The 16,831-nt window shown below is 32.3% G+C and overlaps 1 protein-coding gene across 2 annotated transcripts in view; it reads left to right on the plus strand.

Moving 5' to 3' along the window:
• The window catches only part of Ptp36E (protein tyrosine phosphatase 36E), a 77,333-nt gene that overhangs the window by 20,952 nt on the left and 39,550 nt on the right, over positions 1 to 16,831 (plus strand). Inside the window, exons 2-3 of one of the 2 annotated variants that reach the window (XM_085197801.1) lie at positions 1,129 to 1,152; positions 9,919 to 10,037. In XM_085197801.1, the coding sequence (XP_085053927.1) occupies positions 1,129 to 1,152; positions 9,919 to 10,037 (143 nt within the window). The remainder of the gene's footprint in view (positions 1 to 1,128; positions 1,153 to 9,918; positions 10,038 to 16,831) is intronic. The other variant, XM_085197802.1, reaches the window with a different exon arrangement.

The following is a 16,831-nucleotide window of genomic DNA, read 5'->3' on the forward strand; positions in this document are numbered from 1 at the left end:
TTTCCCCATTTTCTAAATATTTTGTGTTGATTGGCGAACCTCAATATCGCTTTTACGTTTATTCGATAATAACAAAATTATTCGATAAAAATTTATATATAATATAAATAGAACATATATTTTAGTAATAATTTGACATACAGTTTAATAAACGAAATTATTTCAATATTGCTTAAAATTTTCTACTAAAACCGCTATACGCTTATAGCTTATACTATACAAAACGAACAAAGCGGGTCGGATGAGGCGCCGACATGACGCGACAGGGGCGAAAACACCCGGGTCAAGTTTCAAGGATCCTAACGTGTCCTCAAGGCAATACACGAACACCACCATGCAATCTGTGTTGATGTAATAGTTCAGTTATATATCATTATATAAGTAAACAGTGTGAGGTTAGGAAAGGCCTAGAGGTACGAGCGTGTATTTGTTAGTAGATTCGATGCTTACTTGAGGAAATAAAAGAAAGAAGAAATAAAAATGTCATATTTGTTTTTTGTTTGCTCTGGTGTCGAAGTAAATTGTGGTGATGAATGAGTTCCGCCACTCAACACACAATGGCTCCTCTCATTTCATCGAAAAATAAGGAACGGAAGTGTCTTAATGGTAACAAGGGTCCCAACACTAAAGCAGAAGCACTAAAGAAGAAGCTAAAAAAGAAATTAACTATATGTATTGGTATTCTCACATACGTTAGAAAAATTAAGGCTATGTCATTTTATCATTCATGAACGAGACAAATGTATTAATTTAAGAAGAATTCTTTTGTTTTTTAATATTCTATTACATTATCATTTTTAATATTAAATTATAATTTTTGTTTCATGTACTCTTGCTGTTATTACAACAATAAAGGTAAGTGGCGGTGTGGATTTCATATTTTTTATTTAAGCTAAATTATATAGCTTTCGCTTACACAGTCTAAGCGAATATTACGTAGTTATTACATTTAAGACTTTATAACCATTTTTCAGCGTATATAATATCGTAAATAACATGTTTAAAATTATATTAAAAGATCTAAAGAAACATTATCATCGTTAATGTAAGAGAAAATAAAAAGGAAGGTATTAACCAAAAGGGTGTAAAGTGGTTCCCATAACACTAATATATAATTTTGTATTTCAGACCGGGTGACGTTTAAGCCGGAGAGTAAGTGAATTTGTGTATAGGAAAGGCTTGACTCTACGCTAGTTTAGAACTAATGCTTGCCACATAGAGATTTGGATGCACCGTGAACGCAAAATAATAATCCAGTAGAATTAACAAAAATATTTTAACTTTTATTTGAAAAAAATAATTAATGGTATGCAAAAAAAATCTGAATGATTTATTGGAAAGCAGTTATTTTATATTTTAAAATAAAAATATATGCTTCGTAGGTTTTATTCTAAAAATAAATAAATCAAGGTGTTTATTGATAAAAATAACGAAATTAGATTAGTTTTATTATATTTTATTGAAATAACATTATCTAATAACAGAACAAAGTGTAGGCACCGTTATAATAAAAGAGGGTTCTGTACATTTCTTTTTAAATTTTGTATAAAATCTCTAAGCACCTTTGTACGAATGTAATCATAAAAAACATAACTATAAAAGCTGTACTCAGTCGTAAATTTAGATCGTAAAGTAGAGTTGGAGCTTCTTGTCCGTTTGTTTTAGAATTGAAATACATTAACAATAACGCTTCAAGCTCTTTTAAGTCAGCTCGCTCTTTATAATTATGCTTCACGCTGTATCCCGCACATGGCAGGGTAGGCAGAGGGAACCTAGTGTTAAAACACTCCGTACCCCGCTTTCCATCAAATCATTTCGAGGCATTGCGTGTTTGAGCGGCGGAACACACGGCTTTTGCATTGGTGCCAGGGCGAAGAAATGAAAATATTAATATATAATAATTAATTCCCTTGAGTGGGGATCGAACCCACAACCGTCGCGTTACAGTCGCGTCGGCCTTTTATAGTTATGCGATTTTTTGGAATATTATTTTGTTGCTGATTTTAGATTCCATTGATATGTATTTATATTTAAGGGTCTCTCTTTCTAAAACTATTTTATCGATATAAAATTATGTATGCATATAGCACATGTGTGTAGAATTAATATAAATAGATTAATATTGTACGTAGCATTGTGAAGCTAATAAATTAATTTTTAACTTTAACAATTCCTTAATTTATCTAGAATATACGGATTTTTATTAAATAATGGTAAGTTTTAACATAATGTTTGACAGAAACGCACACAAATAACCATATATACATACAAATATTAAACATTTAGCTGAGCTAAGCTAAAGAATAAAATATGTCAACCAGTTTTCGAGATATTTAAAGAATAAATATCTCGAAAACTGGTTGACATATCCCCTATCAAAATTAAAACGAATTTCTTTTACATACCATACATACTCTTTATAACATAAGCGAACGTCAACACCCAAAAAAAAATTTCAACTCCAAACTTACAATACAAATATTTAACAACGAATTTCCTTAACAGTGTTTATTTTAGTTACACTAACTCAAAAAGGAAGTCGCAGCCAGTGTAATGACACGCAAACTTTGGGGACCAGTATCGGTCGGCACGAGCTGGCGGATCTCCAATATTCTACTCGTATGTTACATGGTTAATAACAAGTGAACTAGTATTACTTAGTTTTCTCATACTTTTAACTAGTATTACTTACTTTTCTCATAATTTTTACTTTGGATATAATGATTGTAAACTTGACTTAAGGCGTGGTTGTGAGTTCGATTCCTAGTTGAGGAAATGAGTTATTATCATTTCCTAGCTTTGGTAACAAGACAAAGCTGCCGAATTCCGTGATCCCGAATTAAGGTTAGGTTTATTATAATTAACAATTTTTTATATGAAGCCGCCTCAGGGACGCAAACGTGATCGTAGAGGATTCGATTCCAACTCGAGGGAATAAAGGCCTCGAAAAATTAGCTGAAAGTGGGGAATGGAGTGTCGTAACACTGAATTCCCTTTGCCTAACCTGTTTTATGCGGGATACAGCGTGAAACTGAAAAAAAAAAACTCTATGGAACTTATACATTTCAAAATTAAAATTAAAAATACCCTACGCTTGTTGACCTTAGTTTTAAAAAAAATCTGCACTGCGACATTATTATGATCATTAAATTTTTGCAACGTTAATTTTTATTATAATAAGAATATTTTCGTTACAAAAATTAAATATATACTTAATTTCATTCTAAAGTAGGCTTCTCTTCACGAAGTAAAGCTCTTGAGACGTCTTTTAAGCATAATTCGTGTGCCTGTTTAAAAGATTATAATTTAAAAGAAAAGTTTCAATAAAAATACGATAAATTATTTATTTGGATATCTTATTTTAATAAAAAGACAGACTATCGCTTGTTAAATATTATATTTCTATTTATGGAACATCATGATACAATATCATTTTTCACCTAAACACACATAGCACGGTAGGCAGAGGGAACCTGGGAAACTAGTGTTACAACACTGCTCCCATAAAGACTCCTCCATGTCCCCATGTTCATGAGACTCAATACAATGATATTTATAACTAAAATTAAAATCCAGCGAGTTTGGCACTGCCGCTTAAAACTAAGTGTCTTGACACTAACATTGTTGTCTATGCTATAGGTAACTTATGAACATATAATGGACCGATTTTTATCTAGTTCTATGGACTATAGTCCATGTTTACTTTATCAACTAACTTCTCTTAGCTAAATTAGCTGCTACCGTTTGTCACGCTTCACGGGAGTGACAGAAGAGCTCGTGACGTAATACAACACTTTGCACTTTTCCCCCCAAAGACGTTTTGCTAAGTACTTCTTTAAGTGCTGCAATTCAACTTAGCTGTGTTTCTAACGAGACGGAAGGAATACAGTTTATTCTATTTTTAGTATATATTGACGTTTTTAAATTTAAAAAAAATATATATAAAAAAATAATTCTTGTCAATAATATTTGTGTGGGGGAGATTTGTAAGTCTCCCTATGGAGATGCTAAACATAAATAAGTAAAAACAAAAAAAGCATTGAAATATTTTATCCTATGGAAAAACACTTTAAAATGTTTAAAACATGTTTTGTTTTATTGCTAGCTGTTGAAAAGTCGAAGAGCTCTTACTATAAACGATGGTTGTGGATTCAACCTCCATTCGGAGGAACTCAAATTATTAATGACTTAATGAGAACGATGTAATTAACCTCTCGAATTGTAACAATCAATCGGCTTGTCCTTTTATTATAAATTATTATATTTATTCATACTATTTCCCGTATAGCAGAGTAGGTAGAGGGAACCTAGTGTTAAGTCACTCCATTTCTTACTTTCCGCCCATCAAGATGTTCAGTGGCGAACCAAAACGCAGCGGTAGGTCTCTTTTACTACAGCAAGGAAATAAAAAATATTTTTTATATATTCCCACCAATTGGAATCGTACCCACAACCACCACGTTTACCGTCACACTCTGAGCCACTACGCCACGAGGACCTCATAATGTATCTTGATTACAAATAAACACAATGGCTCGGCTAACAGGGTAAATCGCTTATAAAATATGGGGTATGCTGGGGTGGTACGAGTAAAAATATCTTGGACGTAAGCTTTAAAAATATCATCACTATGTAAATGGTTATAAAACTATACTGTGAAAGTATGGAAGTTAACAAGTTTAGAACTTTTGGCACCTAGTTGTAAAAGAAAAGACGTTTTTAGCTTTTTTTAGGAGGACATCATGGCTAAGGGCACAAGAGTAAATGCGAGAAGGATGAGTAAATGCGAAGGTTGTGGTTCGATTTCTACTCAGGTACATGAATTATGTAATAGATATAAATAGAAGAACGTACAGCTAAAATAATAGAAATTCTTCTAGCTTAGTGGTTTATATGTTCCTATTAATGAGTATTCATTGAAAAGAACATACCACTAAAGTTAATTTATTATATTATTTTTTTTCACGTTATTTGTTAATGGGTCGGGCTTAATATAAACAATTTTTTGCTTTTAATATTTTTTCATCCTCACGTTGTATAGGGTAAGCGGAGTGAACCTAGTGTTGAGACACTCTACGGAACTGAATGAAAATAATACTATTAAATAATTTCTCAGGTGCTCTATGATATAAACACGTTACGTGTACTTAAGTAGTAAATCCCAATCTGTAGGAGTTCGAGCTTAAGCAAAACTTTACTAAAGAGGATTACTGACCACGTACATATGTACTTCATAAAAGATTGGATTTATATAAAAACGTTACATATCGGACATAGAAATCTCGAGAAACCTTCTTTTAATATTCTATTGGGTTATTAATCATGAAACTTTAATATTTATTTTTTTGTTTTTTTTTAAGCTTCACTCTGTATCACGGATGTGACGCCCATTTTCGGCGACCTTTTCTTAAAACAGCGAAATTGCTAAAAAAAAACAAAAAATATAAGAAAAAAATTAGCCTATGTTCATCCCAAAACCCTTAAGTATCTCTTTATGAAATTTTATCACAATCGGATCAGCGGTTTTGCCGTGATTACGTCACAGACAGACAAACAGACTTACTTTCGAATTTATAATATTAGTATGGATATAGATATAAAATCAATGCAATTTCACACTATATATATATATATATATATATATATATATATAGTCCTAACAAAACTCTGTTATCAGTATATCTTAGTCAAACAATACCCAATTAATACAGCCAGCCTCATCTATTGTCTGTTCCATAATGACCCAACCTTCGCTGACAAAGCCTACCACCACCACGTGACTCATCTAATTAATTCAACAATCACAAGCTTTAGTTCAATTTTGAACTTTAAAGCGGTTCTTGTGTTTCACTTTTGTGTGTAACTGTATACACGACTGGTTGCGGGTTCGATTTCCACTCAGGAAATAAAATATTTGATAATATCATTTCTTCATTCTGGTGACAAGGTAAATAAAACAAGGCAAGGAAAACAGAGTGTCTTAACACTAGTGTCCTACCTACTCTTCTATTTGCGGGATACAGCGTGAAGCTACAAAAAAAAGTAATAAAATTTAATACTAAAGAGCAATATTATGAGAATCCTGAAATGTAATTTTCTGCAAATATACAATAACAAGAGAACGTTCGCTTATTTCAAAATGAAATTGTCCAGCAAACACATTTATTGTTGATAGGGACGCTTCATTTTCAATTAGAGTTCATAGTAATAGTTTATATATGTTATATTATACTATTACTTCTATACAAACATATATTTCAAATAATAATAATATATTAAGGCCAGTCATGGCGTATCGGCACAACGCGACATGTGGGTTCGATTCCCACTGAAGAAAATGAAAAATATAATATTTTCATTATTCGCTCTAGTATAGAGGCAAATACGGCGTTGAGTTCCGCCACTTAACACTGGTTTCCGTTTGCCTACCGTACCACACGCGGGAAACTTAAAAAATAAAATAACTACACATTTTATGTATACGAATTCAAGTAGCCCAATATAAGTTGACACGAAATTCAATAAATATGAGAAATACTCTTTGAAATTTCATCTTGTATATATATATATATTACATTTAATATAATATACAAATGAGTTTGAGATGACAGGTAGTTTATTACAGAAGAAGAACCATTGAAAGCTTCAAAATTCTATCGAATTGCTTCAAAAGATCTTATTTATGATTTAAAGTGAAATTTCGTTAGACATTTTCGAAGCCTTCGAAGTATTGGAAAGTCATCAATAGCACGTTAGGGTGGGCCTCATTATGAACGATGTATGTACGTAGAGCCTCTACGACAGATGAAGTGATTAGTGAGGGTTGCGTAATCGCTGTTTATTTCTTTTAAGGGTGTTGATATTTAATTTTTTAACCGACTTCTGTAAGAAAAGGAGGTTATCAATTTTTTTCTAGTAGAAAGGATTTTTTGTTTATAATTAAAATAATAGGTTAATGAAAAATATGCATAGGTATAGAAGCACGGAGGGAAAGAGATTGTGAGTTAGATTCCCTTTCGTGGGAGTGTTTCTTTTTTTATTTCATCGCTTATACCACAAGAAGACAAAGCAGTGTTCTACCACTATGTATAATTTCGAAATTCGAATGAAATAACGAAGTGATTTAATACTATGTACCCTCTGCCTACTCTGCTATATACTGAAAACATAACGATGCTAAACAAAAAAAAGCTATTATAAAAATATTTAGATCAAAAAGAATCACCTTATCCGAAAAAATATGGACAAATATAAATACATACAGGTCAAACAGATATTTTTTTTTTAAAGTCGGTTAATTTGTAAAAGCTGTCGGGAGATCTTTAAATTCCAGCTAGTTTTTAAATAGACGTTGCTACTATTATCATATTGTTCTATAGCTTAATTATTTTTTATCATCTTCTCTTCATTTGGACCTTTAGAAGTTATTTGATACTGATTACGCTTAAAAATATTATAAATTTTTCATAGAAATAAAACACAAAAGATCTTTTAACGAAAAATGATTATTTTTGAGATATAGAATATGAACAAGTTCAAAAAATTTGGGAGCCCTCCTCAGGAATATCGCTCGTGACTAATCTTCATCTGACAATATTCTCAATTAACTCTCAAGGAGACTTGTATTGAAAGCTTAAAAGTTATATTTCAGCACTAATTTGTACATACATTTGTATCAGCTTCACGCTGTATCCCGCGCACAGCAGAGTTGGCAGAGGGAACCTAGTGTTAAAACACTCCGTTCCCGTTTGTTGCCGAATTCTGGAAGCATTTGATTTTACTATATACGGTATATGGGTTATTTTGGCAATGTGATATTTGCGTCAACAGAATAAATTCGATGTCCTTGCGGTACAGTACAAAAGATTGATTTTCCACAATGGTTGTCAGTTCAATCTCTTGAGAGAGTCTCTTATGTCCTTTCCATAGCGAGCACCATCCCCTCTACATAGCGATGGATGGAACCTAGTCTTAAAATATCCCCTTTCCAAGAATCCTCACAATTTTAGTACATTTAAAGGCGCCTTTTTTCTTATTACCGGAACGAGAAAATGTAAATAATCCATTTCCTTGTATAGAAACGATCGAACCTATAACCACGTTATGTCACTATAATAGTCAGACTCAGTTCCTCTGGACCACGCCGCCCCCAAATTTTTCTTTACTTTTTAATCTATATATATAAAATTGAAAGGTCACTCACTCATCACGAAATCTCAGAAACTACAAGTGCTAGGTATCTCAAATGTTACATAGGAGTTACTTATAGGACGAAGGTGCTCGCTAAGCCGGGAATTTGTAATATTTTACTTCTAAGGGGTTGTTTTTGGGGTTGAAAGTTTGTATGAAACTTCGTTACTACAAATGCTAGGAGTCTCAAATTTTACATGCACGTCACTTATAGGACGTAGGTACTCATGGAGACAGAAATTAATAATAACGTAGTTCACGCAAGCGAAGCCGCGGGCGGGCCGCTAGTATTGTATAAAACAATTTAGGAATTATACTCTTAATTAACGTGAAGTTTAATTTAATCCTTGTTAAATTAAAAAAGTAAGTAAAAAAACAAAGCACGTATAGTATCTTTTTTAATGTAAAATAAAAAAAAAAACACAATATAAGTCCTTTGATTATAATTTTATTCAATACAAAAAAATGTTTTCAAATATTTTTTTCATAAATTCTCTTTACGGCTAAGCTTCTTTGAGTCACAATTGAATTAAACTTTTACCCGCCTTAGATCGTATGGACGCTTTAAAGTAGCTTTAAAAGTTCGCTCATTTTGTATAATATATTTCTATCGTATTAATTTCATAATAATTTTGTCATTTTAATCTAACGCCGTCGTGACGCAGTGAGGACTTGTTAAATTTATCTGCGTACGGAATTAGGGCATTCGATTCCTACTCATAAGAAATCATATTTTTTTATATATTTCAATCATTCTGCCCTTGAGAGTGTTCTTCTTAGAACTTTATAAGCTATCTTAGGTAAATCATAAAAATGAAATTAAGGTGTAAAAAATCAGCTTCATTCTTTATTCCTCATGTAGCAGGGTAAGCAGAGGACTCTCCGTTCCCCACTTTCCACCGAATTTTAGAAGCATTGCATGTTGAGTGGCGGAACTCGACGCCGCGCTTTACCTGGACACCAGAGCAAGGGAATGATAATATAAATTTAAATAAGCATTCCCTTTCCTCCAGTGGGGATCGAACCCACAACTGTCGCGTTGCAATCACTCTCTGTTCCCCTGCGTCACGATGATAAATGTTGAGTTTCTATCCTTACATGAATAATTAATTAATCTAGATTAGTCTATAAAGAATCTTATAATTTAATAATAAAATAGTTCAATTTCCTATTAAACGATAAAACATTAATAGAATTAAAAAATAACACGTGTGTGCTTTTGTTTAACAGAGACCCTTAAAATATAACATATATATACATTTACATACATATACGCCTACTATTTAAAAAATAATTATATTTTGCGATAATTTCACAAGCATTGGTATTAGATTCAAATCCATCAAGCATATATATGATTAAACAAAGATTGACACAGCAAAGCCTTCATATATACTATAGATATAATGGCAAAGAGAATACTGTCACTACGTACTCTATTTCTTAAAAAAAATTATATATATACATACATTTTTTTTACCCTCCAGCGGCCAAAATCCGATAATGAAGTGAAAATTTACGAAAAAATCAGTTTTCATCTATATATAAACATTTGCATAAATAAATAATTATTTTGTTCATTTTTAGTTATATTGGTCACTAAAAGAACAAATAAGGCAATATATATTAATAAATTCGCTAGTAGATCTTAGGATTCGCCCGCTGAAAAGCTAATAACATTATTAAACATATATTTTCTTTAAATCTAAACCAAATATAATTCCACAGCTGACGAGAACGGGTCCATATCAGAGACAATACCAGACCGACCGGTGGAATTGAAGAGCTTCCCGAAGCTCTGCGAGCAAAGAAGGAAGTTCCCCGTGTTATACAAACTAGAATTTCAGGTGAGTTCCTATTTCATAATAACGTTGGCGCTAATTAACTCGTATATTTAAATATTAATTAGTAAAGAAAATGGCGAAGAGGAATATTTAAAGTTGGGTACGGAGTGTCTTAACACTAGGTTTGCTCTGCCTACCCTGCTGTGTGCGGGATACAGCGTGAAAAAAATACTTCCCAATAAAAAAACATCATACACTTTAAACAAAACATGAATTTATATACCTAAAATAAAACTTCCCTAAAAATATTCTAACGTTCGTTACAAGTTTCGTAAATCCTATAGTAATCTCACCCCAACTCCTCATTCTGAAGCTGCTCGAGCTTCGCCTTATAATTAAGTCTACAGCATCTACAAGTCCGCAGCAGATGTTCCTGTGCTATACAAGCTCAAGTTTCAGGTGAAAGGGTATTTTCAAGCACACTTGCCGTATAGAATATTTATTTAGTAAATTCTTGTTTAATTTTAGTGTTTACTCTTAGAAAATACTCAATAGGGATGTGCATGAAAAAGATATTATGTGAAAAGGTTGAGGAGTATCTACTTGAAAATTATTGCTTACTATTATTGTATGTCCTAAGTCTACTCGAAATAAAAAAAAAAATGTATATATAATGTATGAGTTATACACCGACAGGACAACGTTCTTAAAGAAGAAGGCCTCAGCACCTATCTATTTTACTCCCAAACAGTCGAGATGTATTGCCAATTCTCTTAAAAAATTCAATTTTTTCCAAAAAAAACAAATTTTCACATATCTGCTGAACCATTAAAAATCGTTGAACATTTATACATGGATGTGAAATGGATAGTATTGAGGTCTTCTTTCTATAAACCACTATTGATACATCAGTCAAGAAATACTCTGTATAAGTTGAACGTAGAGTGACTCCAACGAATGGCTTATTAAGGCCTAATATAGTGGCAAGAGCGCAGACGGTATCCAAGAGAACAAACACTATTATTTTCTTGGTTTGGTAAGGTGAATTGAATTATTTCATTTGTATTGAATTATTTTTAATTGTTCAGCTTCACGCTGTATCCCGCACACAGCAAGGTACATAGACGGAATCTAGTGTTAAGATACTCCTTTCCCCACTTTCTGCCGAATTCTGGAGGCATTGCGTGTTGAGTGGCAGAAGTCAACGCTACGCCAGACACCAGACACCAGAGTGAAGAAATGAAAATATAAACGTAAATAAATATTTCACTTCCGCGAGTGGGGATTGAACCCACAACCGTCGCGTTACAGTCACACACTTGTGCCGCTGCGCCATGGCGGCCTCTAATCTACGCGTATTGACGTACTTGATCAATACTGATTCTACATATCAGCTATACTATGTCGTATATGTAATTATTTAATATTTAATCATAAAAAAATAAACTTTACTAATAGAAAATCTAATATATTCTTATATTACGAAAATTTCCGAACTAATACCATAGAAAACGCTGCCAATATCATCCTATGCCAAGTCGCCAAAAGCTTTGATGCTGAAAATCTGGCTCCACTAATGAAGTAATACGGTTAATGAAAAAGAAAGCTTAATTAATGAAACATAAACATTTTACTATGTAAATTCGGTACAATAATGTTTTATAAACATTATAATAATATGCCAAATAAAAAAATAAATTAATAAAGTATCCCGCACACAGCAGGGTAGGCACAGAGAACCTAGTGTTAAGACACTCCGTACTCCCACTTCCACTTTCTGCCGAATTCTGGAGGCATAGCGTGTTGATTGGGGTAACTCAACGCCGCGCTTATGCTCAAACCAGAGCGAAGAAATAGAAATATAGATTAAAATAAATATTTCATCTCCTCGAGGGAGGTTGAACCCACAACCAATCAGTTTTACAGTCACTGTGCCCCCACGTCACTGGCTGGTCTCCCAAATAAAAAATGCCCAAAAAATATAAATGTTTAAAAGTTGTTATAACTTTGCCCAATATGTAAAACTCACACTATCACCTATCAGATAGAAGATAGGACCTATCTAAATCCTAAAACTCAAACCGTGCTCTCGTGCTCTCTTTGAGCATGGTTCAAAGAGAGCTCAAAGAGGAGAGTAATCATTCCAGTTATCTAGCCAGCGCACGTCTCTCGGTTTTCAGCTAATAAACTGTCTTATCATACCAGTTTACTGAAACTTGGCGAGGCTGGTGTATGGTATTTCATAATTTACTTCAGAATGAATCTCGTGAACCTTAAGTTATGCAGTTGTTACTTTTAAAAGGTTTTGTTGGGAATAATATTTGTGAAACTTTGAATATTGTAAGTGGAATTAAGTAGGTATTTGTATATGAGCCATTGTGACGCAGTGGTGATAGAAGTGGGTTCGATTGCTAGTCGAAGTAATAAATTATTAAATTTTCATGCTGTACCAAGATAAAATATGGCGTTGAGTTCTGTGAAACAATACCCAGAAATGCATACGGAAGGAGGATAACATAGAGACTTGACACTAGGTTCTTCCCACCTTAATTTCAAATTCCATCTTATGTTTAGGAGTTTTATAATATTATACACATCTAAAGATATTATTTTGATGTAATATAGAAACATAAAAATTAATTTTTAAATTTTTTAATTAAATTTGATTTAATTTAATTTTTAATATGGGAACAGAGTGTCCCCACACTAGCTTCCCAGGTTCCCTTTGCCTACCCTACTGTGTGCGGGATACAACTTGAAGCTGTAAAAGATAAACGATACAGGTGATAGAGAAGATCATTTCCATGTTTCGAAATTTTACCGATTTAATATACTAATCATTCAAATAATATGTCTAAATGTCATATATGTGCAAATAACGAAAAATACACTTTAAAAAAATTTGCTAACTAAATGTGGTAAAAATAATTAAAAAATATGAATAAAAATAAGAATACCCTGAATATGAAGAATTCCAAATATTTTCAACATAATATTATAACTATTTAAAGTAATAAATATAGGATATAAAGGCTTCGATAGGCACTCCGTAGCGGCTTACTAAAACCAACGAGAAGCGTAGCTCGTAGCTTCGTAGACACTTATTAAATATGTCATACATCCACCACCACCGTACGAAGCTATGTTCTATATTAAAAATATCTAAAATATTTGTTAAAACATTGAGGCCATCATTGCATTTTACTAGAAACAACATTATATACAAAGATTTGTGTATTAAATTTACTTTTACTATATAAAGTTAGTAAGAACCTGGAAACTTAGTGTTATAGCACTCTGTTCCCTATTGAATCGAATTCTTGATGTATTGAGTGTTGTGTGGCGAAACTCAACGCCGTGTTTTGTCTCTTTACTAGAGAAGTAAAAATATGAAATATGCATTGCTTCGAGTAGAAATCGAATCCAAAACCGTCGCGTTTTCAGTCGCACGCTTGTGCCCTTGCTTCACGATGGCCTCTAGGTATATGTTTATATAGGTATATGTTTATATTATACTTAATATGGTAAAATAAAGAAATTTTTTGACTCCCACCCCGCCCAGACAAACCGCGGTGTTAAATTTCGCCTCTTAGCATGCAGTGCCTCAAATAATAGATTTAATCTGTTTACCCTGCTGCCTCGTCTTCTTGACATTAATCCCGGATTTTGCCAGGGTCTGTCTTCCTGCACAACTTACTCCACTTTTGGTCTTTAACGTAAATATCTACGTAACATCTTTAACGCCTTTCTACCTACATGCGGGATAGAGCGTGAAATTATTAATATATAAATATTATGAGGAAATTATTCTACGTAAGGAAGAGTAAAGTAATAATAGTAGTAATAAATGAAAATTGCACATTTTATCATTACATTTAAATTCATTTCTCGTCTAGAACTTACAAGAACTTTAAAGTGGCAAAGTTTTCATTTTACACGGAACCTATAGAAATAATAACCTAAAGAAATATATAAGTATAATAATTTGTAACATCCAGATATATTTGCAATGCCTAGCTTTAACTCTAGATGGATCAAGTTTGAATGGAAAAGTTTAATCAGATTTTTATCCAGGCTTCCTTTTTTTAGCAAAATTAATTGGTTGCGTCAATATTTTATTTTAAATGACATTTGCCGCATATTTACATTTTTATATAATTTTCAATTTTTGAACATTTTCCTACTTTTTGATATGTACCTACCCATAAAAAGACATTATATACCTACAACATATAGTAGTACACCAAAAGCGGTTATGGATACGATTAAATTTCCTCGCTTTTGTAAATAGATAAAGCGCGGCGTTAAGTTCTGCCACACAATGTCTCGAAAAATTTTACGGAAAACACACAACCAAGTGTGTTAACGCTAGGTTCCCTGCATCTACTCTTGTGTACTTATATGCAAAATACTACGTAAAGCTTAAAAAAATAGGCGTCTACAAGAAATATGTATAGATATGTCTGTTTGTTTTTATTGTTAAAATAAATCAGCATGCTGTATCCCGCACACAGCAGAGTAGGCATAGGGACCCTAGTGCTCGACACTAGAGCGATGAAATTAAAATATAAATGTATATAAATATTTCATTTCCTCGAGTGGGGATCGAACCCACTACCAGTCGGGTTAAATAAAGTAATAATAAAAATACATATATACACAGCTTTTACTAAACAATTACTTCCTTAATTATTAAACATTGTTTCATATAATAAAACACATTAAAGGAATCCGCGCGTAAAAACTTTTAGTCGTCGTTAAGAGAAACTACACCCAACTGTAATATCCTGTCACGGCGGACTACTCTAACCCATTTACCCTTACGCGGCTTTCAAAAGTATTTCATTTATTTTTTTACTTATTTATAATAATAGTTTTTTATATACTTTCAAATTTTCTTTTTATCCTGTATTTCGTAAAATTATTTATTTGTAGTAATTGACGTATATAGGACAAATTCAGCACCGCTCTTTGTGTGACTAGTGCTAGTAAATAAAAACAATTTATCCCTTATTATTTATTTATTAGATTATGATCAGCCTAAGCTAATAAACATGATTTATTTACTATACTTATATAGACTTTATTCAGAATACAAGGATTAAACAAACGTTTTAAAAAAATTGTTATGTTCATGTCATTTAAAAGCCTATCTTTTATTTTTTTTTTACTTTCTCCATAGCTGTACCTAGTTGAATATAAAACAAAAATTAGCCCCGCTCTGTTTTTAATTGGACGATATCGTAAAACAGACAATCAACAAAAATTGGTAACAGGAATATGTTGGACTTCTACGTTAATAACTAAAGCGGTGGCACTGACTGGACTTTAAAAAAAAAATGAATCAGCTTCTCTCTGTATCCTGTACACAGCAGGGTTGGCAGAGGGATCCTAGTGTTAAGATACTCCGTTCCCCAGTTTCTGCCGATTTCTGGAGACATTGCTTATTGAGTGGCGGAACTTAACGCCGCACTTTGCCCTGACACCAAAGCGACGAAAATGGAAATATTTAATATTTCATTTCCTCGAGTGGGAATCGAACACACAATTTTATCTTAAGTTCAATTTCATATTATAAGAGTATTATTAAAAAAAAGTTGCATATTTCAAACTCTTAGAAACAAAAAAATAAAGAAAATTGAAAGAGATATATATATATATATAAAAATAAGACAAAATTTAAATAAATAATATAAAAATAAGAGAAAATGAAAAAAGAAAAAAATACATGCATCAAAAGCAAAATAGAACTTCAAACTCTATGTTTCTTTTAAAACTCACTATTTTAAAAGATTAATTAAATAGCTGCTCAAGACATTTTAACAAAGAGGTTTCCTTTGATATTTAATCATCTGCCATCTCACAAGATATTGCTGAAAGCCATCCTGTCGGGGATAATGCCGTGATTTAGGCATCTTAAAATCTTTTAACTGATGAAATAAAGAGAGGTTAATATTGTTAATTCGTATATAAATCATAGCTATTTGTTATATTTACGTTAAATATATAAATTACTAGCGGACGCGCGCAGCTTCGCTTGCGTATTTAAGGGTGAATTATAATAACCCATGAAACATGTGTTCAATGAAATATTTTTAAGAGTCAAAATTTCAAATTTTATAAAAATCGGTGGCGATTTGAAGATTTTTCCATACAAACTTTCAACCCCTTATTTGCACCCTTAGGGGGTGAATTCGAAAGAACCGTGAAACACATGTTCAATTAAATATTTTTAAGAGTCAAAATTTCAAATTTTATTTTAATCGGTGGCGTCTTAAAGATGTTTCCACACAAACTTTCAACGCCTTATTTGCACCTTTAGGAGGAGAATTCTAGAAAACGATGAAACACCTATTCAATTAAATGCTTTTAAAAATCTAAATTTCAAATTTTATAAAAATCGGTGCAGATTTAAATTTTTTTCCATACAAACTTTCAACCCCTATTTCTCCCCTTTAGGGTTAAAATTTTTCAAAATCCCTTCTTAGTGGATGTCCAGATTACGAAAGTAAACATCTGTCCAAATTTCTCGTTTTTATCATCAGCGGTTACGGCTGTGCGTGCGTCTTACCTCAGTTAGTGAGGACAAGTCCTTTTAGATATATAGATTATAATTTATTATACTTAAAAATAATAGTAAACTAGGTTTCCACAAAAATATAATACTTATATACATTTTTAATATGATTTTTCAGCTTCACACTGTATACCTCATATAGAAGGGTATACAGAAGGAACGTAGAGTAAAGACACTCCGTTCCTCAGTTTCCGCCGAATTTTCGAGGAATTGTGTTGAGTAGCAGAACTCACCGCCGTGCTTTGCCTCCTTGCCAGGGCGAGGAAATAAAAATATTAAA

Source organism: Heliconius melpomene, chromosome 14 (genome assembly GCF_056956725.1).
Source record: "Heliconius melpomene rosina isolate 202511_hmr_F chromosome 14, ASM5695672v1, whole genome shotgun sequence".
In the NCBI taxonomy this organism is placed as follows: domain Eukaryota; kingdom Metazoa; phylum Arthropoda; class Insecta; order Lepidoptera; family Nymphalidae; genus Heliconius; species Heliconius melpomene.